Source organism: Marmota flaviventris, chromosome 4 (genome assembly GCF_047511675.1).
Source record: "Marmota flaviventris isolate mMarFla1 chromosome 4, mMarFla1.hap1, whole genome shotgun sequence".
Lineage (NCBI taxonomy): Eukaryota > Metazoa > Chordata > Mammalia > Rodentia > Sciuridae > Marmota > Marmota flaviventris.
Window position 1 is genome coordinate 84,880,045 of NC_092501.1, and position 22,549 is coordinate 84,902,593.

The window sequence follows — 22,549 nt, forward strand, 5'->3', positions numbered from 1 at the left end:
GTTTACATATACTCTATGTGTAAGTTTTGTAAACATTAAATTAAATTATTAAGAATATGGAAAAGCAATTGGTATTAACTTCAAATGATTATGAACAAATATACTATAAAGTAATATAAACTTCCTATTTTAAAAAATGATCTGTTATATCATTTACAATAAGAAAAAATATTTTATCTTTATTTATTCCTTCTCTAAGGAATTTTCTTTTATTTGGTTTTCTTTTATTTGGTTCCCTGTTTTTGACCTATGTCAGTTTATAGTGGGTAGAAAATAGCACATGCATATAATTTATAAATATATTTGTAGTAGGTTGAATACTCAAAAGTTAGTTCATTTGTGGGGTGTATAGTCAAAAGGTTTACAGAGCAGATCATACACCACAATGCAGTCTGGTTCTTAAGTGTGGTGCACCCTATCTCTGCCCTGTGGCCCTGCCTATGTGTTGTACACTGTTGTTTTCCATTTATCGCTGTGTCATGAACTGTGTCACGTTGAGCTTCATCATCTCTAGAAGTTACAAGTCTATTTTATGCCATCATGCTTTTGTTGTACTGCTGCTTCTGCCTGGAATTCCCCTGTGACTACCTTCTCTTCTGTCCCTCGCCTCCCCTTCCAGCCAGCTCCGATTCATCCTTCATTCCTGTCTGAGAGAACCTCCATGGTTCTCCTCTGTCCTTCTCAAATAGGTTTTCATGCTCACCTCCTCCTCTCACCATGCAGTGCTCCTTTAACTCATTCCCTGACTATTGATTGAGCACCAACTGTGCCCACTGTTCCAGGCTGGGGACATGCAGCATGGGCTGTTCACCTCTCTGCCTCCACCGCTGTGAGTCCATAGAGACAAAGACTCTTCCTTCCTTTCCTCCACCAGCCAGCAGCTTTGTTGACATTGTGCATAAGTGAATGAACCCAGGACTGGGGGTGCTGGGCCACTGATACCTCCTTCAACACAAGGATCTTCTTGTTATGAAAAATGGATGGGAAATTATGTTGTGCTATTGTGGATGAATCTGATTTGTTGTGCAATTTATTTTCACTCATGAAATCCAATCATTCATTTGTACTAAGTGTATATTTCTGTATATTTTATATATGTTTATATAAATGCATTAAATCCAAAAAATAGAATTGTAATGAGCACCTACATTTAGTCTAGAACCATTCTTTTTGCTGTGCTTGTAAATCTTGGCCTGATTTAATGACTTAGAAATAAGCATTCAAATCAAATATTTTGGATCTGCTTTGGTTTATGTTGGAATATATAGGGCTTAAAAAAGTTATTTTTGGATGAGGAATAATTCAGTTTGCCAGTTATGTTGTCCTGAATTTAAAAACATAACAATTATAAAACAAATACATTAAAATGTGATTGTTTATATTCCAGGCATATTTTTTTTTCAAAACAAATATTTTACCAGTGAGAATTTTAAATTTTCTTAGTGTGAATCAGGATTTTATTTGTTTAATATTTATATGCTATGCCATATTTTTTTAGAATGTAATATATTTTATAAAGTTTATCATTATAATTGAAACTGGTCATGTTTGTGTATGAGTATGTATAAAAGAATATGTACAGTGTAGGTGATTGAGACAGACTCCTAATTAGGTCAGTGAAAGATTGAAACTGAAAAGGATCAAGATTGGGGAATGAAATGTCTACCTTAATTACTGTATTCCTAATAATATTAATAATAACTGGACTGTCATCTGAATATCCCTGAAATGATAGAAATAAAATAGTTCCTCAGTGTTTGCTGGGGATTGGTTACATTATTCTTGCAGATATGGAAAATCTAGGATACATAAGTCCCGTATATAAAATGACATAGTATTTGCATAAAACCTATGCATATTCTCTGGGAGACTTTAAATCATCTTTTGCTTATAATAGCTAGTACAATATAAATGCTCTGTAAATAGTTATCCTGAATTGTTTAGGGAACAGTGACAAGGAAAAATATTTGTACAAGTACATCAGAAACACAACTTTTCTGAGTATTTTCTGTTGAGGTTGTTTGAATCCTTGGATGTGGAACCCAAGGATACTGAGGACCAATTGCATACCTTTATGTTTTGAATCCTTTTTTAGCCATTATGGTCCTAAGTATTGAATGAAAAGTTAACTGAACTTACCTTGAAAAATTGAAAAGTAAATGCTGTTAAACTTCTCTTCCTTCTCTTAGGTACAATATCGAGCCCAGTTTATACTGTCCATTTTTTTCCCTTGGAGCTTGCATGGAAGGCCTGAATATTTTGTTTAACAAGCTGTTGGGCATTTCGTTATATGCAGAGCAGCCTGCAAAAGGAGAGGTGTGGTGTGAAGATGTCCGAAAGCTGGTAAGCCTCCCACTTAATGTGCAGTCCCACAGCTATGCCCCTTTGGTTTTGGTAATCAAGTTGACAGAAGTTAGCTTCGTCCTAATGGAGGGTATCCCACCTTATTTCTGATTCATAAAATAATCCAGATACCATTTTTGATTTTGACACTCTATAGAGGTTCTAAACATATGGTAGCAGAATTAGTTCTCCAAAAAAATTTGAGTAATTTGATGGAAGGTTGAATCTTCATATCTGGATCTTCATATGTTTACAAATTCTAGCTATAGGAAGTTTTGTCATTACCACTTATTTACCTGCAGTGCAGTGTTTCTTTTGGTTGGTTCCAAAATCCATTGATACCCTTCTTTTCTTTCTAACTCCTTCCCATGTCATAGATGTTATCACTCCATCAGTACTAACTTTTATTACATGTTCTGATTTATTTGATTTCTTTGACAATAACTGAAGCCTGGAGTTTGTTCTTCTCCTGTTAAGGTCCACTTTATTTGAGGAGTGAATATTTTAAAATTTTTTCAGATTTTAAGGCTTTCTTGACTCAAACATTTGTCCCTGAAACTTTGTGTTGTTGTCCTTTTTTTTTTTTTTTAATTTTTTTTTCTCTTTTTTTTGGGTTTATTTCACTTAGCATAATATTGTCAAGATTTATTCATTTAGCACACATTAAGTTTCCTTTTTAAGGCTGAATAACATTCCATTACATGTCTGTAACAAATTTTTATAGCAGTAGTTTTTTATAGCAGTAGTCCATCTGTTGATGGACGTGGATTGCTTCCACTCTTTATTGTGAAAAATGGTGTCATAAGCAGAGGTGTCCAAATATCTCTTTGAGGCTATGCTTTCAGTTCTTTTCAGTATATACCAAACAATTGCAGAATCATATAATTCCATTTTCAGTGTTTTGAGGGACCATCATATTGTTTTCCACAGTGGCTGTCTGTTGTTGAGTGTTGTGAATTTGTTTGATCTAGTGATTTATTGGGTTGAGCCCTGTATTTCCTTCCTTATGTCTGGTGGTTGTAGCTATTTTTGAGAGTTGAATGATGAAGTCTTCAGCTATTATGGTAGGGCTGTCTCAATTTTGTTTTTGCTTGAGATATTGTGGTGGTCTGTTATTAGGTGCATTAGTAACATAGTTTTATCTTCTTGTTGTGTTGAATCTTTTTTTTTTTTTAATTTTTTATTGTTGGTTGTTCAAAACATTACATAGTTCTTGATATATCATATTTCACCCTTTGATTCAAGTGGATTATGAGCTCCCATTTTTACCCCATATACAGATTGCAGAATCACATCAGTTACACATCCATTGATTTACATATTGCCATACTAGTGTCTGTTGTGTTCTGCTGCCTTTCCTATCCTCTACTATCCCCCCTCCCCTCCCCTCTTCTCTCTGCCCCCTCTACTGACATTCATTTGTCCCCCTTGTATTATTTTTCCCTTTCCCCTCACTTCCTCTTCTATGTACTTTTGTATAACTCTGAGGGTCTCCTTCCATTTCCATGTAATTTCCCTTCTCTCTCCCTTTCCCTCCCACCTCTCATCCCTGTTTAATGTTAATCTTCTTCTCATGCACTTTGACCCTACTCTGTTCTTAGTTACTCTCCTTATATCAAAGAAGACATTTGGCATTTGTTTTTTAGGGATTGGCTAGCTTCACTTAGCATAATCTGCTCTAATGCCATCCATTTCCCTGTAAATTCTATGATTTTGTCATTTTTTAATGCAGAGTAATACTCCATTGTGTATAAATGCCACATTTTTTTATCCATTCATCTATTGAAGGGCATCTAGGTTGGTTCCACAGTCTTGCTATTGTGAATTGTGCTGCTATGAACATCGATGTAGCAGTGTCCCTGTAGCATGCTCTTTTTAGGTCTTTAGGGAATAGACCGAGAAGGGGAATAGCTGGGTCAAATGGTGGCTCCATTCCCAGCTTTCCAAGAAATCTCCATACTGCTTTCCAAATTGGCTGCACCAATTTGCAGTCCCACCAGCAATGTACAAGTGTACCCTTTTCCCCACATCCTCGCCAGCACTTGTTGTTGTTTGACTTCATAATGGCTGCCAATCTAACTGGAGTGAGATGGTATCTTAGGGTGGTTTTGATTTGCATTTCTCTGACTGCTAGAGATGGTGAGCATTTTTTCATGTACTTGTTGATTGATTGTATGTCCTCCTCTGAGAAGTGTCTGTTCAGGTCCTTGGCCCATTTGTTGATTGGGTTGTTTGTTCTCTTATTGTCTAATTTTTTGAGTTCTTTGTATACTCTGGATATTAGGGCTCTATCTGAAGTGTGAGGAGTAAAGATTTGTTCCCAGGATGTAGGCTCTCTATTTACCTTTCTTATTGTTTCTTTTGCTGAGAAAAAACTTTTTAGTTTGAGTAAGTCCCATTTGTTGATTCTAGTTATTAACTTTTGTGCTATGGGTGTCCTATTGAGGAATTTGGAGCCCTACCCCACAGTATGTAGATCGTAGCCAACTTTTTCTTCTATCAGACGGCATGTCTCTGATTTGATATCAAGCTCCTTGATCCATTTTGAATTAACTTTTGTGCATGGCGAGAGAAAGGGATTCAGTTTCATTTTGTTGCATATGGATTTCCAGTTTTCCCAGCACCATTTGTTGAAGATGCTATCCTTCCTCCATTGCATGCTTTTAGCCCCTTTATCAAATATAAGATAGTTGTAGTTTTGTGGATTGGTTTCTGTGTCCTCTATTCTGTACCATTGGTCCACCCGCCTGTTTTGGTACCAGTACCATGCTGTTTTGGTTACTATTGCTCTGTAGTATAGTTTGAAGTCTGGTATCGCTATACCGCCTGATTCACACTTCCTGCTTAGCATTGTTTTTGCTATTCTGGGTCTTTTATTTTTCCATATGAATTTCATGATTGCTTTCTCTATTTGTACAAGAAATGCCGTTGGGATTTTGATTGGCATTGCATTAAACCTATAGAGAACTTTTGGTAATATCGCCATTTTGATGATGTTAGTTCTGCCTATCCATGAACAGGGTATATTTTTCCATCTTCTAAGATCTTCTTCTATTTCTCTCTTTAGGGTTCTGTAGTTTTCATTGTATAAGTCTTTCACCTCTTTTGTTAGGTTGATTCCCAAGTATTTTATTTTTTTTGAAGATATTTTGAATGGAGTGGTTGTCCTCATTTCCATTTCAGAGGATTTGTCGCTGATATACAGGAATGCCTTTGATTTATGCGTGTTGATTTTATATCCTGCCACTTTGCTGAATTCATTTATTAGCTCTAATAGTTTCTTTGTAGACCCTTTTGGGTCTGCTAGATAGAGAATCATGTCATCAGCAAATAGTGATAATTTAAGTTCTTCTTTTCCTATTTTTATGCCTTTAATTTCTTTCGTCTGTCTAATTGCTCTGGCCAGTGTTTCGAGAACTATGTTGAACAGAAGTGGTGAGAGAGGGCATCCCTGTCTTGTTCCAGATTTTAGAGGGAATGCCTTCAGTTTTTCTCCATTCAGAATGATGCTAGCCTGAGGCTTAGCATAGATTGCTTTTACAATATTGAGGTATGTTCCTGTTATCCCTAGTTTTTCTAGAGTTTTGAACATAAAGGGATGCTGTACTTTGTCGAATGCTTTTTCCGCATCTATCGAGATGATCATATGGTTCTTATTTTTAAGTCTATTGATGTGGTGAATAACATTTATTGATTTCCGTATATTGAACCAGCTTTGCATCCCAGGGATGAATCCTACTTGATCATGGTGCACAATTTTTTTATATGTTTTTGTATCCGATTCGCCAGAATTTTATTGAGGATTTTTGCATCTAGGTTCATTAGAGATATTGGTCTGTAGTTTTCTTTCTTTGAAGTGTCTTTGTCTGGTTTAGGTATCAGGGTGATGTTGGCCTCGTAGAATGAATTTGGAAGTTCTCCCTCTTTTTCTATTTCCTGAAGTAGCTTGAAAAGTATTGGTATTAGTTCCTCTTTAAAGGTTTTGTAAAACTCTGCTGTATACCCATCTGGTCCTGGGCTTTTCTTAGTTGGTAGTCTTTTGATGGTTTCTTCTATTTCCTCAATTGATATTGGTCTGTTTAGGTTGTGTATATCCTCCTGACTCAATCTGGGCAGATCATATGACTTAAGAAATTTATCTATGCCTTCACTATCTTCTAATGTATTGGAGTATAAGGATTCAAAATAATTTTTGATTATCTTCTGTATTTCTGAAGTGTCTGTTGTGATATTGCCTTTTTCATCCCGTATGTTAGTAATTTGAGTTCTCTCTTTGCTAGCATGGCTAAGGGTCTGTTGATTTTGTTTATTTTTTCAAAGAACCAACTTTTAGTTTTGTCAATTTTTTCAATTGTTTCTTTTATTTCGATTTCATTAATTTCAGCTCTGATTTTAATTATTTCTTGCCTTCTACTTCTTTTGCTGTTGTTTTGCTCTTCTTTTTCTAGGATTTTGAGATGAAGTATGAGATCATTTATTTGTTGTTTTTTTCTTTTTTTAAGGAATGAACTCCACGCAATGAATTTTCCTCTTAGAACTGCTTTCAATGTGTCCCATAGATTCCGATATGTTGTGTCTGTGTTTTCATTTATCTCTAAGAATTTTTTAATTTCCTCCTTGATGTCTTCTATAACCCATTGATCATTCAGTAACCTATTGTTCATTCTCCAAGTGATGTATGCTTTTTCCTTCCTTCTTTTATCGTTGATTTTCAGTTTCATTCCATTATGATCAGATAAGATGCATGGTATTATCTCTACTCCTTTATATTGTCTAAGAGTTGCCCTGTGACATAATATGTGATCTATTTTTGAGAAGGATCCATGTGCTGCTGAGAAAAAAGTGTAACTGCTTGATGTTGGGTAGTATATTCTATATCTGTCAATTAAGTCTAGGTTATTAATTGTGTTATTGAGTTCTATAGTTTCCTTATTCAACTTTTGTTTGGAAGATCTGTCCATTGGTGAGAGAGGTGTGTTGAAGTCTCCCATGATTATTGTATGGTGGTCTATTAGACTCTTGAACTTGAGAAGAGTTTGTTTGATGAACATAGCTGCACCATTGTTAAGGGCATATATATTTATGATTGTTATGTCTTGTTGGTGTATGGTTCCCTTGAGCAGTATGTAGTGTCCCTCTTTATCCCTTTTGATTACCTTGGGCTTGAAATCTATTTTATTTGATATGAGTATGGACACACCTGCTTGCTTCCGAAGTCCATATGAGTGATATGATTTTTCCCAACCTTTCACCTTCAGCCTATGTATGTCTTTTCCTATCAAATGCGTCTCCTGTAGGCAGCATATTGTTGGGTCTTGTTTTGTGATCCATTCTACTAGCCTGTGTCTCTTAATTGGTGAGTTTAAGCCATTAACATTTAGGGTTATTATTGAGATATGGGTTGTTCTTCCAGCCATATTTGTTTATTTATGTTACTAAACATGGTTTGTTTTCCTCTATGATTATTTTCCCCCCTTTACTGTCCTACCTCCCACTGTTGGTTTTCATTGTTATTTTCCATTTCCTCTTCCTGTAATGTTTTGCCAAGGATGTTTTGAAGAGTTGGTTTTCTAGCTGCAAATTCTTTTAACTTTTGTTTATTGTGGAAGGTTTTAATTTCATCTTCCATCCTGAAGCTTAATTTTGCTGGATACACAATTCTTGGTTGGAACCCATTTTCTTTCAGTGTTTGAAATATGTTATTCCAGGATCTTCTAGCTTTCAGAGTCTGTGTTGAAAGATCAGCTGTTATCCTGATTGGCTTACCCCTAAATGTAATCTGCTTCCTTTCTCTTGTAGCTTTTAAAATTCTCTCCTTATTCTGTATGTTGGGCATCTTCATTATGATGTGTCTAGGTGTGGGTCTCTTATGATTTTGCACATTCGGCGTCCTGTAGGCTTCTAGGATTTGGGATTCTGTCTCATTCTTCAAGTCTGGGAAGTTTTCTCGTATTATTTCATTGAATAGATTGCTCATTCCTTTGGTTTGAAACTCTGTCCCTTCCTGTATCCCAATGACTCTTAAATTTGGTCTCTTGATGTTATCCCATATTTCTTGGATGTTCTGCTCATGGTTTCTTAACAGTCTTGCTGAGCTGTCTATGTTCTTTTCAAGTTGAAATACTTTATCTTCATTGTCTGATGTTCTATCTTCTAAGTGTTCTACTCTGCTGGTAGTATTCTCAATTGAGTTTTTAAGTTGGTTTATTGCTTCCTGCATTTCTAGGATTTCTGTTTGTTTTTTATAACCTCTATCTCCCTGTATAGTTGATCTTTTGCTTCTTGGATTTGTTTATGTAATTCATTGTTGAAGTGATCTTTCATTGTCTGATTTTGCTGTCTGATGTCTTCCTTGAGACTCCAGATCATCTGAAGCATGTATATCCTGAATTCTTTATCTGACATTCCATCTGCTGCAGCTATTACCTCTTCTAACGTTGAGTTGACCTGCATTGCTTGTGGTCCTTTCTTTCCTTGTCTCTTCATACTGTTCGCGTTCCTTTCTACTTGGTGAAACTGTTGTGCTATTGAATTTTCCCCCTATATATTTATATTGGTCTTGTATAGTTGCAAAGTTTCCCTCGCAGGCGCGGGCGGCAGCTCTGCCCCTCCTCCAATTGGGGCAATGTGCCTACCACGCCGGCAGGCCGCTGGGCCTGCTCTGCCGGTCGGTAGCAGGTCCGCCTACCTTGCAGGCGCGGGCCGCTAGGCTTGTTCTGTCGGTGGTCGCAGTTCTGCCTACTTTGCAAGCGCAGGCAGCGGCACTGCCCCTCTGTAGGCCTCTGGGGCTGTTCTGCCAGTGGATCGCAGGTCCGCCTACCTGGCAGGCGCGGGGGGGGAGCGGCTCTACCCTTCCTCAGGCCGCTGGGCCTGTTCTGTCTGTCGGTTGCAGGTCTGGCCTGTTCTGTTCGTGGTCACAGTTCCATCTACCTTGCAGGCGCGGGGGGAGGGGGTGGCTCTGCCTCTCAGCAGGCCGCTGCGCCTGTTCTGCCGGTGGGTCGCAGGCCCGCCTACCTTGCAGGAGTGGTTGGCAGCTCTGCCCCTCCGCAGGCCACTGGTCCTTTTCTGTCCGTGGTCACAGTTCCGCCTACCTGGCAGGCGGGGGGGGTGGGGGGCGGCTCTGCCCCTCAGCAGGCCGCTGGGCCTGTTCTGTGGGTGGTCACCGTTCCGTCTACCTTGCCGGCGCAGGGGGAGGGGGCGGCTCTGCCTCTCAGCAGGCCGCTGCTCCTGTTCTGCCGGTGGGTCGCAGGCCCGCCTACCTTGCAGGAGTGATTGGAAGCTCTGCCCCTCCGCGGGCCACTGGGCCTTTTCTGTTGGTGGTCACAGTTCCGCCTACCTGGCAGGCGCGGGGGGTGGGGGGCGGCTCTGCCCCTCAGTAGGCCGCTGGGCCTGTTCTGTGGGTGGTCACGGTTCCATCTACCTTGCCGGCGCAGGGGGAGGGGGCGGCTCTGCCTCTCAGCAGGCCGCTGCTCCTGTTCTGCCGGTGGGTCGCAGGCCCGCCTACCTTGCAGGAGTGGTTGGAAGCTCTGCCCCTCCGCGGGCCACTCTGTGTTGTTGTCTTATTCATTTTTGCCTGCATGCTTTCTCCTTGCACCTACTTCACTCTGTTCAGCAGCATGAGTTGTCTCTCTGGCTCTGGGCCATGTGTGCATGGATAGGTGTGACAGGGGGATTGAAAAAGAGAATTGATGGGACTAATCACTTTATCATGGAAGTTACTAAATATCCGTTTGTATTTCACTGACTTTCCAAAATGATCAAGACTGATAAAATGCAGAAATGTAATTAAAAAAAAAAAACAACAACTGGTAACCGAAGACTGAAAGGACAAAGTGCAAGCAATGAGGAGCTCTCACTGGTATTCCAGAACATGGGCTTACTGGGGCAGCACTGTGTGCTAGTTGTGTTCACTGCTGTATCCCAAATGCCTTAATCAAGTCCTGACCAAGTAGGTGCTTTGTGATGTTTGTTGAATGAATGAATACTTACTTGCAGGAAACTTTAAAGCACAAAATTGAGGTTTTCTCTAATAGGATTATCAAAGTCAGAACAAACAAAAGAAGGCGAGGTGGAGACAGTGGCTGTGTCTTACCTTTAAACTGGGCCTCTTTTGTAAGGCTGTTTTTGGAGAGGGAATAAAAAAAATATTACTGATTTTTCAACTGAAGCTAAGAGCTGCATCTTCTTGTTTTTGATTCCAGGGATTATAATTCACTTGTACTTATGTAATTATATTCCAAGATGTAAAGGAAAAATAATTTTGCCACTAAAATTGTCCAGCCAACACTTCTTCCCAACTCATTAGGGTGGGTTGTAAAATCATCTCTGAAGAACAATGGTTGGTGCTAGTATTATAGAAGATTGGCAGTCAGAACAAAGGATTCCCATGAAAAGAATTTTCTCTCCTGGATAGAATTTTCAATTAAAACTATTTGAGAGATGGAGCAAAAGAGGATGAGGGAAGAGAGAGTCTACCTTGTGGTAATGTGGAATGTGGGAAGTGAAGTCAGTATTTGTGACTATGGACTTTTAATATATAGGCTCTTGTGTTAGAAATATTTTCCCACTTAGAGTTTCCGATGGGCTCATTCACCACTAAATTTAAAATTGTTTTCTAGGCTGTCGTCCACGAATCTGAAGGATTATTGGGATACATTTACTGTGATTTTTTCCAGCGAGCAGACAAACCACTTCAGGTGATCTTTTCTTTACAGAGATTAGCAATTTACTTTTATTCATGTAAACTTTATGTATCATTTTTATAGTTTCATAATATTTAAAAGGCACTAATGATAGATACTAAATATATACATTTGAAAATAGGATAGTATTTGAAAACAATAAAGGTCATAGAAATAACTGCATAAATATGTGTCTGTCACTTTTATCTGGAACATGATATTAATGATAGTAATAATGATAGCTGCCATTTTATGTGCCCCTTTTTGTGCCAACCAATGCATGGAGCCTTTTTATATACATCCTATATCTATTAATGTTCTATCACATATCTATTAATGTTCAACCTTTTGAACTAGGCTCTAATATTATGAGGAAACTAAGTCCAGAAAGGTTATGTATTTACCTAGAGACTCACAGCTGAAAGTTCTAGGGTTTGAGTCTAAACATTATGACTGGAGCCCCAGTTCTTAACTCATCTCCATGCTTGACAATGAACCTAATTCAAAATTTCAGAACATATGTCCATGTGGAAACCTTACCTACCAATTAGCTCCTTGTATGGAAGATGTTAGGTTCATTTCTTTTCCTTTAGATCCATACCAAATTTGCTGGCCAATCAGCTTTAGCAGTTTATGCAACTTGATGAGAGATGTCAAGAAATGAGATTATCAATTATAGAAATAATGGTACCTGACATTGAATAGTGATTCACAGTTACTAAGGGATTTCACAGATGTGAACTTAGGAAATCTGGATGACCACTTTGGGATGTGACAAGATACTCTTTACATTCCAGAGATAAGTGACACTTATAAAGGGAGATTACGTTCCAAGATGATTTGTCTAGTAGGTGTCAAAATGGGGACGAGAGTATAGGCTTTGAGTCCTGTGTACTTCCCCTTTGCCCAAATAGGTGATAGAAACTCCAGTTAGGTAATTAACAGCCCTGGCTCCTAGTAGTTAACCTGGATTCAGATCCAAGATACAGTGATTCTAACTGGGTGTTGTTGGACATATTATTTAACATTTACAAGACAAAATTTCAGTTTGCCCACTTGGAAAGTGACATAACTCCCTTATGGGGTAGTTGTGAGGAATAAGTGATAGAGTGGGTGAATCTCAGTGTGGTCCCTGCTCCAGAGGGAGTTCCTTCAGATTTATTGCTTCAGGATCATTTAGGCCCCTCACTTCTGAGTGATACAAATAGCAGACATGGTAAGTACCCCCTAGTTCATTGTTTGACACGTAGTAGAGACTCAACATAAATATTAGTGTCCCTTCCCCAGTAGCTGTTGTTTGTCCCTTCCTAGTTACTTGAGAACACCTTGAGGGTGTGGATCTAGGATCTCTGTTGACTTGTTTCCTACATCTGGCACAGCATCAGTTCAGTGTGTATTTTTGCACTGGGTGAATGAATCAGTCAATACAAGCTCAATATATTGCCGGTGCTTTAAAGAGTTAAAATTTTAGCAGAGTAAAAAATGTCAAGAAAAGGTATATTTTTAAATATACAGAATAAAAATAGAATAAGTTAAAGTTTGAACTTACATCTCAGTGTAGTTTTATATTAATGAATATAATAGTATGATGACTCTCTTGCTCTTTAGATTGCCTAATACTTTCACCTCATCGTATGTTTTCTGATTCTCAAAGGATTGCCATTTTACAATTCGAGGAGGCAGGTTAAAAGAAGATGGAGACTATCAACTCCCAGTTGTAGTTCTTATGCTGAATCTTCCCCATTCCTCAAGGAACTCACCTACCTTATTAACTCCTGGAATGATGGAAAATCTTTTCCATGAAATGGGACATGCCATGCATTCTATGCTGGGACGAACTCGGTACCAACATGTCACTGGTGAGCTATGAAGAGAACTTTCTTTTAATATAATTCTTTAAAAACTTGAATATTTTTCTTAGGAAAAAGGTTGTGCTGTTTGGAAAATGTGATCATTTAATAATGTTCTTTATCTTAGATTGCCCCCATCTTATTAAATTTTTCACTTTATAAAAAATTGTAATTATAAGTTATCTTAATTGTGCAAAATACTGTGCTTTTTTTTTTACATTTCCATACATGCATACATACATAAATGCATATTGTCATACAGCCTGACCATTTTATGCTTTTTTTCATCCTTGCTAACAGCTCTCACCAGAGCATAAGTCTCCATTGCCTGTTTTTTGAATATGTATCTTTTTCCATTTTCTAATGTTTTACATGGAATTTATGTTTGTGGCTTTGTGAGTACCTTGTGTATGTGTGTGATAGAGAGAGAGGGAAAGAGAAATGCTTATGTATCTCCTTAGCACCTAGCACAAAGTTAGTGAATGAATAAGTAAATGAATGTTGCCTCTTTTATCTGTTAAAAATCAATGTAAGGCACGTTTAAAAAGCATGATAAAGTGCATTTCATTTTTCTTATACTATTATCCTTTGTATAGAATGATAGTTCTGCTTTGTTAGTTGTCTTATCTCTAATTCTTAAGCTCACTCCCGTAAATAGTCAGCATTTGACCACCTGGGAAATTGTTGGCACACATTACTTATTAACTAACTTTATACACACAGTATTGGGCAAGGAGAAGGTAGTTGGAAAGACTATATAGATAGACTGAACAGAATCATAAATTGTCACCAAAAAGTCCTTTCAGGATTTGTGGCTTTAAGTAATTTTGTGTTTAAAATATTGATTTTTCTTTACTAAGGAATGACTTTGTTACAAAAAGCAATAGATAGATTGAATAAAGTACTTTTAAAACAAATAAAGAATAAAAACATTAGGTAATGGAATTTAGTGAATTAAATACAAATGCTATATTAATTGTGAGAATGTTTTAATTTATATTTCAAGTATACCAGCATAGCAAAAGACAGGTTTGTTTGTAGAGGGTGTGAGCTGTTGCTTTATAAGGTGTTTCAGCAGCTGTGCAAATATTTGGTTATACTTTTGATATAAAGAAAAATATATAGGATTATAATAAACTTTTCTGCAAATATGTACAATAATTTTATAGAAGTATTGATTTAATGAATTAAAACTGATCATAGTTCATCAGAAATACAAATAAAAGTTTTAAAAGTAAGATAAATATGTTGATTTGACTTATACCAAATATTTTTCTTTCTTCCCATCTTAGGGACCAGGTGCCCCACTGATTTTGCTGAGGTTCCATCTATTCTGATGGAGTACTTTTCAAATGATTATCGAGTGGTTAACCAGTTTGCCAGACATTATCAAACTGGGCAGGTAGGAACTACTAATTCAGCTCAAACATCCTTAATTCAAAAAGTCTAAATCCAAAATGCTCCAATATCCAAAACTTTTTTAGAGTTGACATGATGCCACAAATGGAAAATTTAACCCTTGAGCTCATGTGACCAGTCATAGTCAAAATGCAGGTGCACTAAAATGTATGTAGAATTACCTTCAATCTATGTATAAGTTAAAATGTTTGTGAAACAAATGAATTTTATGTTTAGATTTTGGCCTCATCCCCAAAATATCTCATATGGCATATGCAAATATCCCCAAATCTTAAAAAAAACCCCAAACTTGAAATATTCCTGGTCCCAGGTGTTTTAGATAAGGGGTAATACTCAGATGATATTGGTCATTTTGTCTTTAGGGTTTAGATGATTGACTTTTATGATAGTGATGATTGGCTGGATAATTTTGAATACTTGGTACTTTTTCAGAACTCTGTCACCCTCTCCTAGTACCAGATTCCTTTTATTTTTTTTAGGTTTTCTTATTGATTCCCTTTTCCTCCCTTTGGACTAGAGACTCATAGTCCTAGCATATGGTCATATGTAAAAACATAACTACCCCTTATTATATGCCAAGTTATCTACTATTTAGTTCACCACCCCATGAGGAAAGTTCTGTGTCCTGTTTTCCAAATAAGTATGTAGGAGTCTTCTTGGTAGAGCACTTGAGCCTGTCTTACTTCAAAGAGCCTTTGTTTCTAAATATTTGTTTCCATGGCCTCAGTTTTATGCTGTGCATATTTCCCAATATCCTTGCATATTTTTTTTTATCTATATAATGCTAAGTCTTAAAATCCCTTAATTTAAGGTTTAGATTTCAATGGAGCATTGTAATTTTAAAGGTTTTTAAATTAAAATGGGAAATACCTTGTGGTAAGTTAGCTATAATATCAATGTTGCGCTGCTTGCATTAGAAAATATATTTCTTCTCTAACAACTTTGATTGCATAGTATTACATTAGCTGGGGTTTTCTCCCCTAATAATGTACCTCCCTGTTGCCAGAGTTAATTATATTCATCTTTGAGTCTCCAGGCCCTAGAGTTGCCTAGTCCAAAAAAGGGACCTAACCCACCTTTATTTGTGATTCTTGTTCTGATTATGTCTATAGATGCATTGTATGATTTGGTCATTTCTTTTTGTGGACTTGAGTCTATCTATCTATCATTTTCAACAATAGATAATGGATGGGTTTCTTGGTAATTAATCTGATCAAGTCTTTCTTATCATTTACTTCAGTTATTAAGATGGTAAGATTGAAATATTTGGGACTGGGGCTGTAGCTCAGAGGTGGAGTGCCTGCCTAGTGCCTGTGAGGCACAGGGTTTGATACTCAGCACCACATATAAATAAATAAAATAAAGGTATTGTGTTCACCTAGAACTAAAAAAAAAATTTAAAAATGAAATATTTGTAATTTAATTAGCTATTTGTTCATCATAATGCAAAGAGGTGCTCTGAGGATTATGTAGACATGGCCAAATAGTATAGAAATGAAAACCCCACCAAATAGCTAACCTATCCATGGGGTTTAGCTACATATTTGGGGGCTTAGGAATGATTAGGAATTTTGTAATTGTTCCCTGTCTGAGGCCTGTTGGAGCATAGCTAGGTACACAGTGTGAGGTCATAGGGAGATCCTAGCTCAGACTGTCTGGGAGCATTAGGGAGAAGCTGGAGAAGGTGTGCTAAAGGAACAAGGTCTTGGAAAAGGACGTAGAAGAGGCAGTGTGCCAGCCAGCAATCAGTAGCCCTGATCCATGTCTGTCTTTTTTTTTTTTTTTTTTTTTTTGTAATTTTTAATTTTGATTCAGGGTCCTGCTTAGATGATGAGGGTCTCACTGTATTGCTGAGGTGGCCTTGGACTTGCAATCTTCTGCCTCTTCCTCCCAAATCTCTGAGATTACAGGTGTGCACCCTGTGCCTGACTGCCCTAATCCATTTCATCAAAGATATTTATTGATGACATAGTAAGAACACGAGATTCTCAGTCAGGAAATTCAAGTGGAGTTTATGTTTATGTTTAATACCAGTCTCTGTTGTCCATATCTGAGAAACAGCCATGAATAAGTAAGTCAGCATTCCAGGACTCATGCCTTTAATTCTTAGGGAAACAGGCAAAGCCAAATGCAGTGCATTTGTACCGACGGGAAAAGCCCCTGAGAAGCCTAGAGAAGTCTTCAAGAGGGCTTATGGTGAGGCAGAGGGTGTGGTTAGAGGAAAAGGAGGAGAGAAGCAGCTAGAAAAGGCCCAGGGATGGAGAGTAGGGCCATATGATGAAGGTTCAGATCCTAAACAAAAGTTTGAACTGTATCCTGTTGTTTATGTGTGGTGGGGGTGGTGGAGTGTGAATCATTAAAGGGTTGTAAGTAGAGAAGTGAGATTATCAGACTTTTTTGGAAAATGACCCTGGTATCTAGAAGGTATACAGATTGAGGAGAGATGAGCTTGGAGTCTGAGAGAAGCATTCCTCATGTCAGTGAGCTACCAAGGTTTCCTGAAGAATAGGGCTGGGACTATGTATGGTCCAGGGCTTAGACTGCCACTTCCCTCATGGTTCATGAGCTTGTGCACAAGTTGCACAGGGCACAGCCCTGGTCTCCGAGCCTACATATCTGGGGCTCTCTGTAACCCCTGCTATTGCCTGCCCTGCTCATCCCTAGAAGTTGTATCAGTCTTGGCACCCTTTTCCCCACGTACCTTTTAATCCCAGCCCATCTCCCAACACTGCCCCTCATTACTGGAGTGAGTTTCAGCATTGTTTTTACAGAACTTTGCTGTCTCACTTCCTCACTCCTCTGCCCCACCACCCATTTTCTCCTCAGCCTTTGGCAAACATCTTCCCTGGATTTCGTCTTTGAACCTGTGGCCTGGCTTGCTCTTTAGTGGTGAACGCAATGGCAATCAGGCGGTGATGAGGGCCACATTGTGCACTGCAATGGGAATGGCAAGGAGGAACAGGATTCTCCAGCCCTGTGAGACTTAGGAAGGACTTGGGCTACTTAGATAGTAGAGCAAGGAAGAAGGAAAAGTCAGATTTCACATGAGAGAATTCTGGAAGAGGGTCAAGTTTGAGAGGGAATTTGTATATACTTTGGGTATATCAGAGAGCATCATTATTGTCCAGAATGCCATTGGTAATACAAGTCTAAAATATAGTAGTCACATGGACACTGCCAATATGTGGAATTACATGGCAAAACAATGACAGCTGAAGTACAGGGAGATGGGAAATTGCCCATTCAGAGAAGCAGGAGGCATCTCAAATTAGCCAGCCTTGTTAGTAGGGGAGCTGTCTGGGGAGCATGTTAACACAGGTATGAGAAGCACACAAGTGTAAGGAAGACTGCAAATTGACTAGAAGCCTTTCAGATTTTGAAAAATAAAATTTTTGTTTTGAAAAAATAAGTTAAATCTTGGGCCAAAATTCATCATTGATTCTAGTGTCAATTTTCAAATATTACAATTTCTTGACTGAGCAAGCAGAGGAGTGGAGAAGGGTAAGAGTCACTGCTTGGAGAGAGATATAATGTCCAAAAAAAGGAGAGAGCTTCTCAGTGCCTATATTCTTACTGAATTCTTTAGTAAGAAAAACCATTTTTGAACTAGATGGTTGTAAGAAAATAAAAGGCCCTGAATACCCTCTAGTATAGATGAGATGGAAGAAGGAATTAAGCTGCTTTGAATTAATCCAGCTTTCAGACTCAGAAGTCATGTCCAGTGCCCTTAAGGGACTTGCAGACACAGTCTCTGAAGAATTTAAAATAAATTTGTGATTTCACGGAGAAGGGAAAGCATGCCTGAAGGTAAGAGATGGACGGATAAATGCTTTAAGCTTCACAAAGGGCTTGCCTTTTCTTGTTACTAATTAAGACACCAAATGACTTGAGGTTTTTCATTTTAAGGGCAGTCCTAGCCTTAAGGATAAGAAGTTAATTCCCTAAAATCCAAGTCTTTGTAAATAAATACATTTAAGCTCATAAGGAAAAATAACAGGGTCACATCTTTATGCTAAATTTCCTATTCTGTTGCATTTCAGGAAAGGATTTTAATATCGTGAGATACATTCCAGAAACCTCTAATAACCTATCAGTGATTTATTGACACCTACAAGTATTTTATCTGAACTAGAGCATAATGGAGCCAATGAATTCCTTTTGGTTGGAGAATTACAAGTATGCTTATCTGATGTGCAGGTGCCACACAGATAACAAATGCCAGGTGCTCATTTGAGATTCAAAACTGTCTCAACAAGCTGAAGCATCAAAGCGGAAGTAGCATGTATTATATATTGATCAGTAGCCCAGGTACAGAGAGGGGTACACACTCGATAACAGCCCAGGTTTTTAAACATAATAAACTTAATATGGGTCAGTAGTCTGATGGCATTTCCCCACAAACTTCATTCCTTCTATGGCTGCATTAGTGGACCTGTGGTGTTTAAGGACATACAAGGTTATAGTCTCTTTTCTTAGTGCTTATTGGTTCTGACCTTCATCCCTTTCCATTTGCTTGGAGTGAACATAGAATTATATCTATTGGGGTCCCACACTTCTGAAAGCATGATCCTTGTCTTCCCTAAACCATTTGAAAATAAGCAATCTTTTCCCCCCTGAAACTACTATTCATTGTTGGTTACCTATTTATATTTAATATCATAGTTACTCCCACCCCCAGGCTGTTATAAAATCATAAGTGCTCTTTGCAATTATTGCATTCTTGTATGCAAGGAGAAGAGATAGTCTTAGACTCTACACCCAACATTGAAAACATTAAGCACCTGCATTCTGCAGTTTGAAGCCTGACCCTTACCCCATCCCCAAACACCCCAGTGGGGAAGCTAGGCTACCTCTGACACTCACAAAATTTGAGTACCCAGAATTTTCCTCTTCTTTTTTTCACTGTCCCCAGATATTGATTCTAAACACAGAATCTTTTTGTCACTACCTTAGATTTGTGATCTTTTCATGTCAGGTTTTAGGTAAATTTCTGAAAATAAGTCAAAGTTTAATACTTCTGCCTTTTCTTCACATTTCTGAGGTTCTATTCCCATCCCATTTTTTTCAGACCGTATTTCTACCCAGGACTCTTTTAACTATGTAACTGAATTAGCTTAGCCAAAATCCTGAATAGAACAGATCCTTGATTGTCCGTCCTGCCCTTCCCTGGCAGCAACTGCTGCTCCATCTTCTTTTTTCCCGGATTCTCACAACTCCCTCCACACACCCTCACACTCTCCTCACCTCCCCTCCCATACCTGCTATTGCCCTCTGCATGTTGTGATGAGCTTTCTCCAGGGATCTGTCATATACCAAGGACTCATGTCTATGTACTGGTCTGTTTGTAGGATTTTTCTTTTATTTCATTGTGTAAGTATCTGTTTTCATACTGGTGCCACACTGTTTTTATTACTACAGTTTTACAGCTTTATAATAAACCCTCAAATATGGTGGGATAAGTTTTCCTCAATTTGTTCTTCAAAAAATTTGTTATCTAGCCTAGGGTCTTTGTGTTCTTTCCTGTCCATTTTAGAATCAAGTTATCTATTTTCTTGAAAACTTTTTATAAGAATTTGCTCAGAATTGCACCATCATAGATCAATTTGGAGAGATCTAATATCTCTGAATATTGAATTTTCAAATATATGACTATGGCATATTTCTTCACTTGTTAGTTTTTTTTTTTTTTTTTTTAAATTCTTTTAAAGTTTAGTGTTTTCCTAAGGGCCTTTTTCGACTTTTATTAGACTTAGTCTTGAGAGCCCCACCTTTTGACCCCACTATGAATAGTATGTTTTTTAAAATTATATTTTGTATTTGTTGTTGGTGTTTTAAAATGCAGTTTATCTTTATTGTATATTGATCTTCAACAACCTTGCTAAAGTTATTACATTAATAACTTGTCTATAGAATTTTTAAAGTATTTCTGTTGTGAATAATGACAATTGTATTCTTTCTTTCCAGTCCATTTATTTTTTGTTTCTTTTTGGCATACAGCTCTACTTTCTAGAACCTCCCATACAGTGATGAGTAAAAGTTGTAAATGGACATTACTTGCCTTATTGCTGAATTAGAATTATACATAATAGTAGGATTCATTATGCCATATTTGTACATGTACATAACATGGTTAGATCAGTTTCACTCTTCAGTACCTTCTATTCCCCTGCCCTGTCCTCCCCTATCCACTTGCTATACTCTACTTATCTTCCTTCTATTATTATTATTATTTTAATTAGTGTATTATAATTTTAAATATTATGTATACACACATATAGAGAAACAGGATTCATTGTGGTATATTTGTACATGGACATAGCATAGCATAATTTAGTAGATTTCATTCCCCAATACTTCCCCATGCCCTCCCTCCCTCCAGTGCCCTTCCTCTATTGGTGTTGATCTTGATTTTACAAGGAAATGTTTCTAATGTTTTATTATAAAAAAAGATACTTGCTATAGATTTGGTGGAGATGCCAGAAAAAGAAAATTCCTTCCAATTTTCAGTTTGCAAGTTTTTAAAAAAATATTTAAATCATTAATGGATATTATATTTTATCAGTCAGATTTTTCTTGTCTCTTTTGAGGTACTGGATTGTTCTTTTCCTTTAATTTTCTAATGTTGTGAATATAAATGTTAAAGATTAAATCATCTTTGAATTCTAGGATTAAGCAACCTTCTTCCTAAATTTTTTTATGACTCTTCATTATAGAGCTAATGTTGCATGTAGAACGTTTTTGCATTTGTGAGAGAAATCAGCTAATGATTTTTCTTTGTCCTATTGTTCTTTATTGGTATTAAGTACATACCATTTTATAAAATGAGCTGGTATGTGTTCCTTCTTTTTCTATTCTCTACAAGTATTTTTATAAAATGATAATCATCTGTTCCTTATCAAACTTTGACAAAATTCATCCATAAAACTATTCACGGTTTGTTATTTTCTGAGGGAGTAGTTTTTTAAATGACTGATTCTTTAGTAGTCATATGACTCTTTGAGCCTTCTTTTCTTCTTCTTAGTAAGCTTTGCTAAGTTATAATTTTCTAGAAATCTATTTATTTAAGTTCTTTAGTTTATTGTCATAAAGTTATTTATAGTATTCTTTTATCTTTCAAATTCTGTTAAATCTGTAATTATATGCTTTTTCATTCCTAGTATTGTTTTCTCATTTTTTCCCCTATTAATGTTGGCCTGAGTTTGGCTATTTCATTAGTGTTTTCAAAAAACTAATACTAACTTTGTTCCTCTCTATTTTGTTTGTTTTAGTTCATTAATAGTTTTTGCTTTTGTTATTAATCTCTTCTTCCTCCTTTCTTATTTCTTCCCTGATTTCTTAAGGTAAATATTAGCTAATTGTTAGTCTTATAACACACACATTTTTTGGGGGTACTGAGTTTGGAACATAGGGTCACTCTACCACTGAAATACATACATCCCCAGCCTGTTTTTAATTTTTTTTTTTTTTAATTTTGAGACAGGATTTTGCTATCTTGCCTAGGCTGGCCTCAGCCTCCTGAGTCACTGGTATTACAGACTTGTGCCACCACACATGAGGTGCATTCAAATTTTAATGCTATAAACTTTTGATTTCATGATGTAGTGCTTTATTTAGCTGCATTCTATGATGTTATTACAAAGTATTTATAATGTTCTGATTTCCATTGCAGTTTTAACCAAGGACTTGTTTAGAAACATAATTTAAAAATTTTAAACCTTTGCAGGGGATGTATTTTTCTTTTAGTTATTGATATCTAATTAATTTATTTCATATTGATTCTTTGCTGTTTGTTGATGTCTATTTATGGCCTCATGTGCTGATAGTGTTTTGGAAGTAGTCTGTCAGTACTTGAGCAGCTTGTCTATTGTGTGGCTGGTGGATTCCCTCCAGGTCTGTTAAGTTAACCTTCTAATTCTATTGTTTAGATCTTTGAAATATAACTTTTTTGGCCTACCAAAATCTTCTACTAGGATGTAGAAGAAGTAAAAATCTTCTACTAGGATGATGAATATGTCATTTCCCATTTTGTTCTATTTTTTGCTGTCTGTATATTTTGAGAATATTTTATTAAATGCATATAAAATCATAGAGTTTTTTTATCTTCCTGATGAACTATTCTTTCCTTCCATCGCCTCGCATGTGTGAGACTCTGGGTTCGATCCTCAGCACCACATACAAAAATAAACAAGTGAAATGAAGATGTTGTGTCCAACTACAAATAAAAAATAAATAAAAAATAAAATAAGTAATTATTTT

The 22,549-nt window shown here is 37.1% G+C and overlaps 1 protein-coding gene across 2 annotated transcripts in view; it reads left to right on the plus strand.

Annotated features, from left to right (window-relative positions):
- Mipep (mitochondrial intermediate peptidase) overlaps nucleotides 1-22,549 on the plus strand; it is a 159,270-nt gene that overhangs the window by 53,350 nt on the left and 83,371 nt on the right. For both annotated transcript variants that reach the window (XM_027941601.2, XM_071611325.1), the window contains exons 11-14: nucleotides 2,190-2,343; nucleotides 10,962-11,039; nucleotides 12,679-12,883; nucleotides 14,167-14,276. In XM_027941601.2, the coding sequence (XP_027797402.2) occupies nucleotides 2,190-2,343; nucleotides 10,962-11,039; nucleotides 12,679-12,883; nucleotides 14,167-14,276 (547 nt within the window). The remainder of the gene's footprint in view (nucleotides 1-2,189; nucleotides 2,344-10,961; nucleotides 11,040-12,678; nucleotides 12,884-14,166; nucleotides 14,277-22,549) is intronic.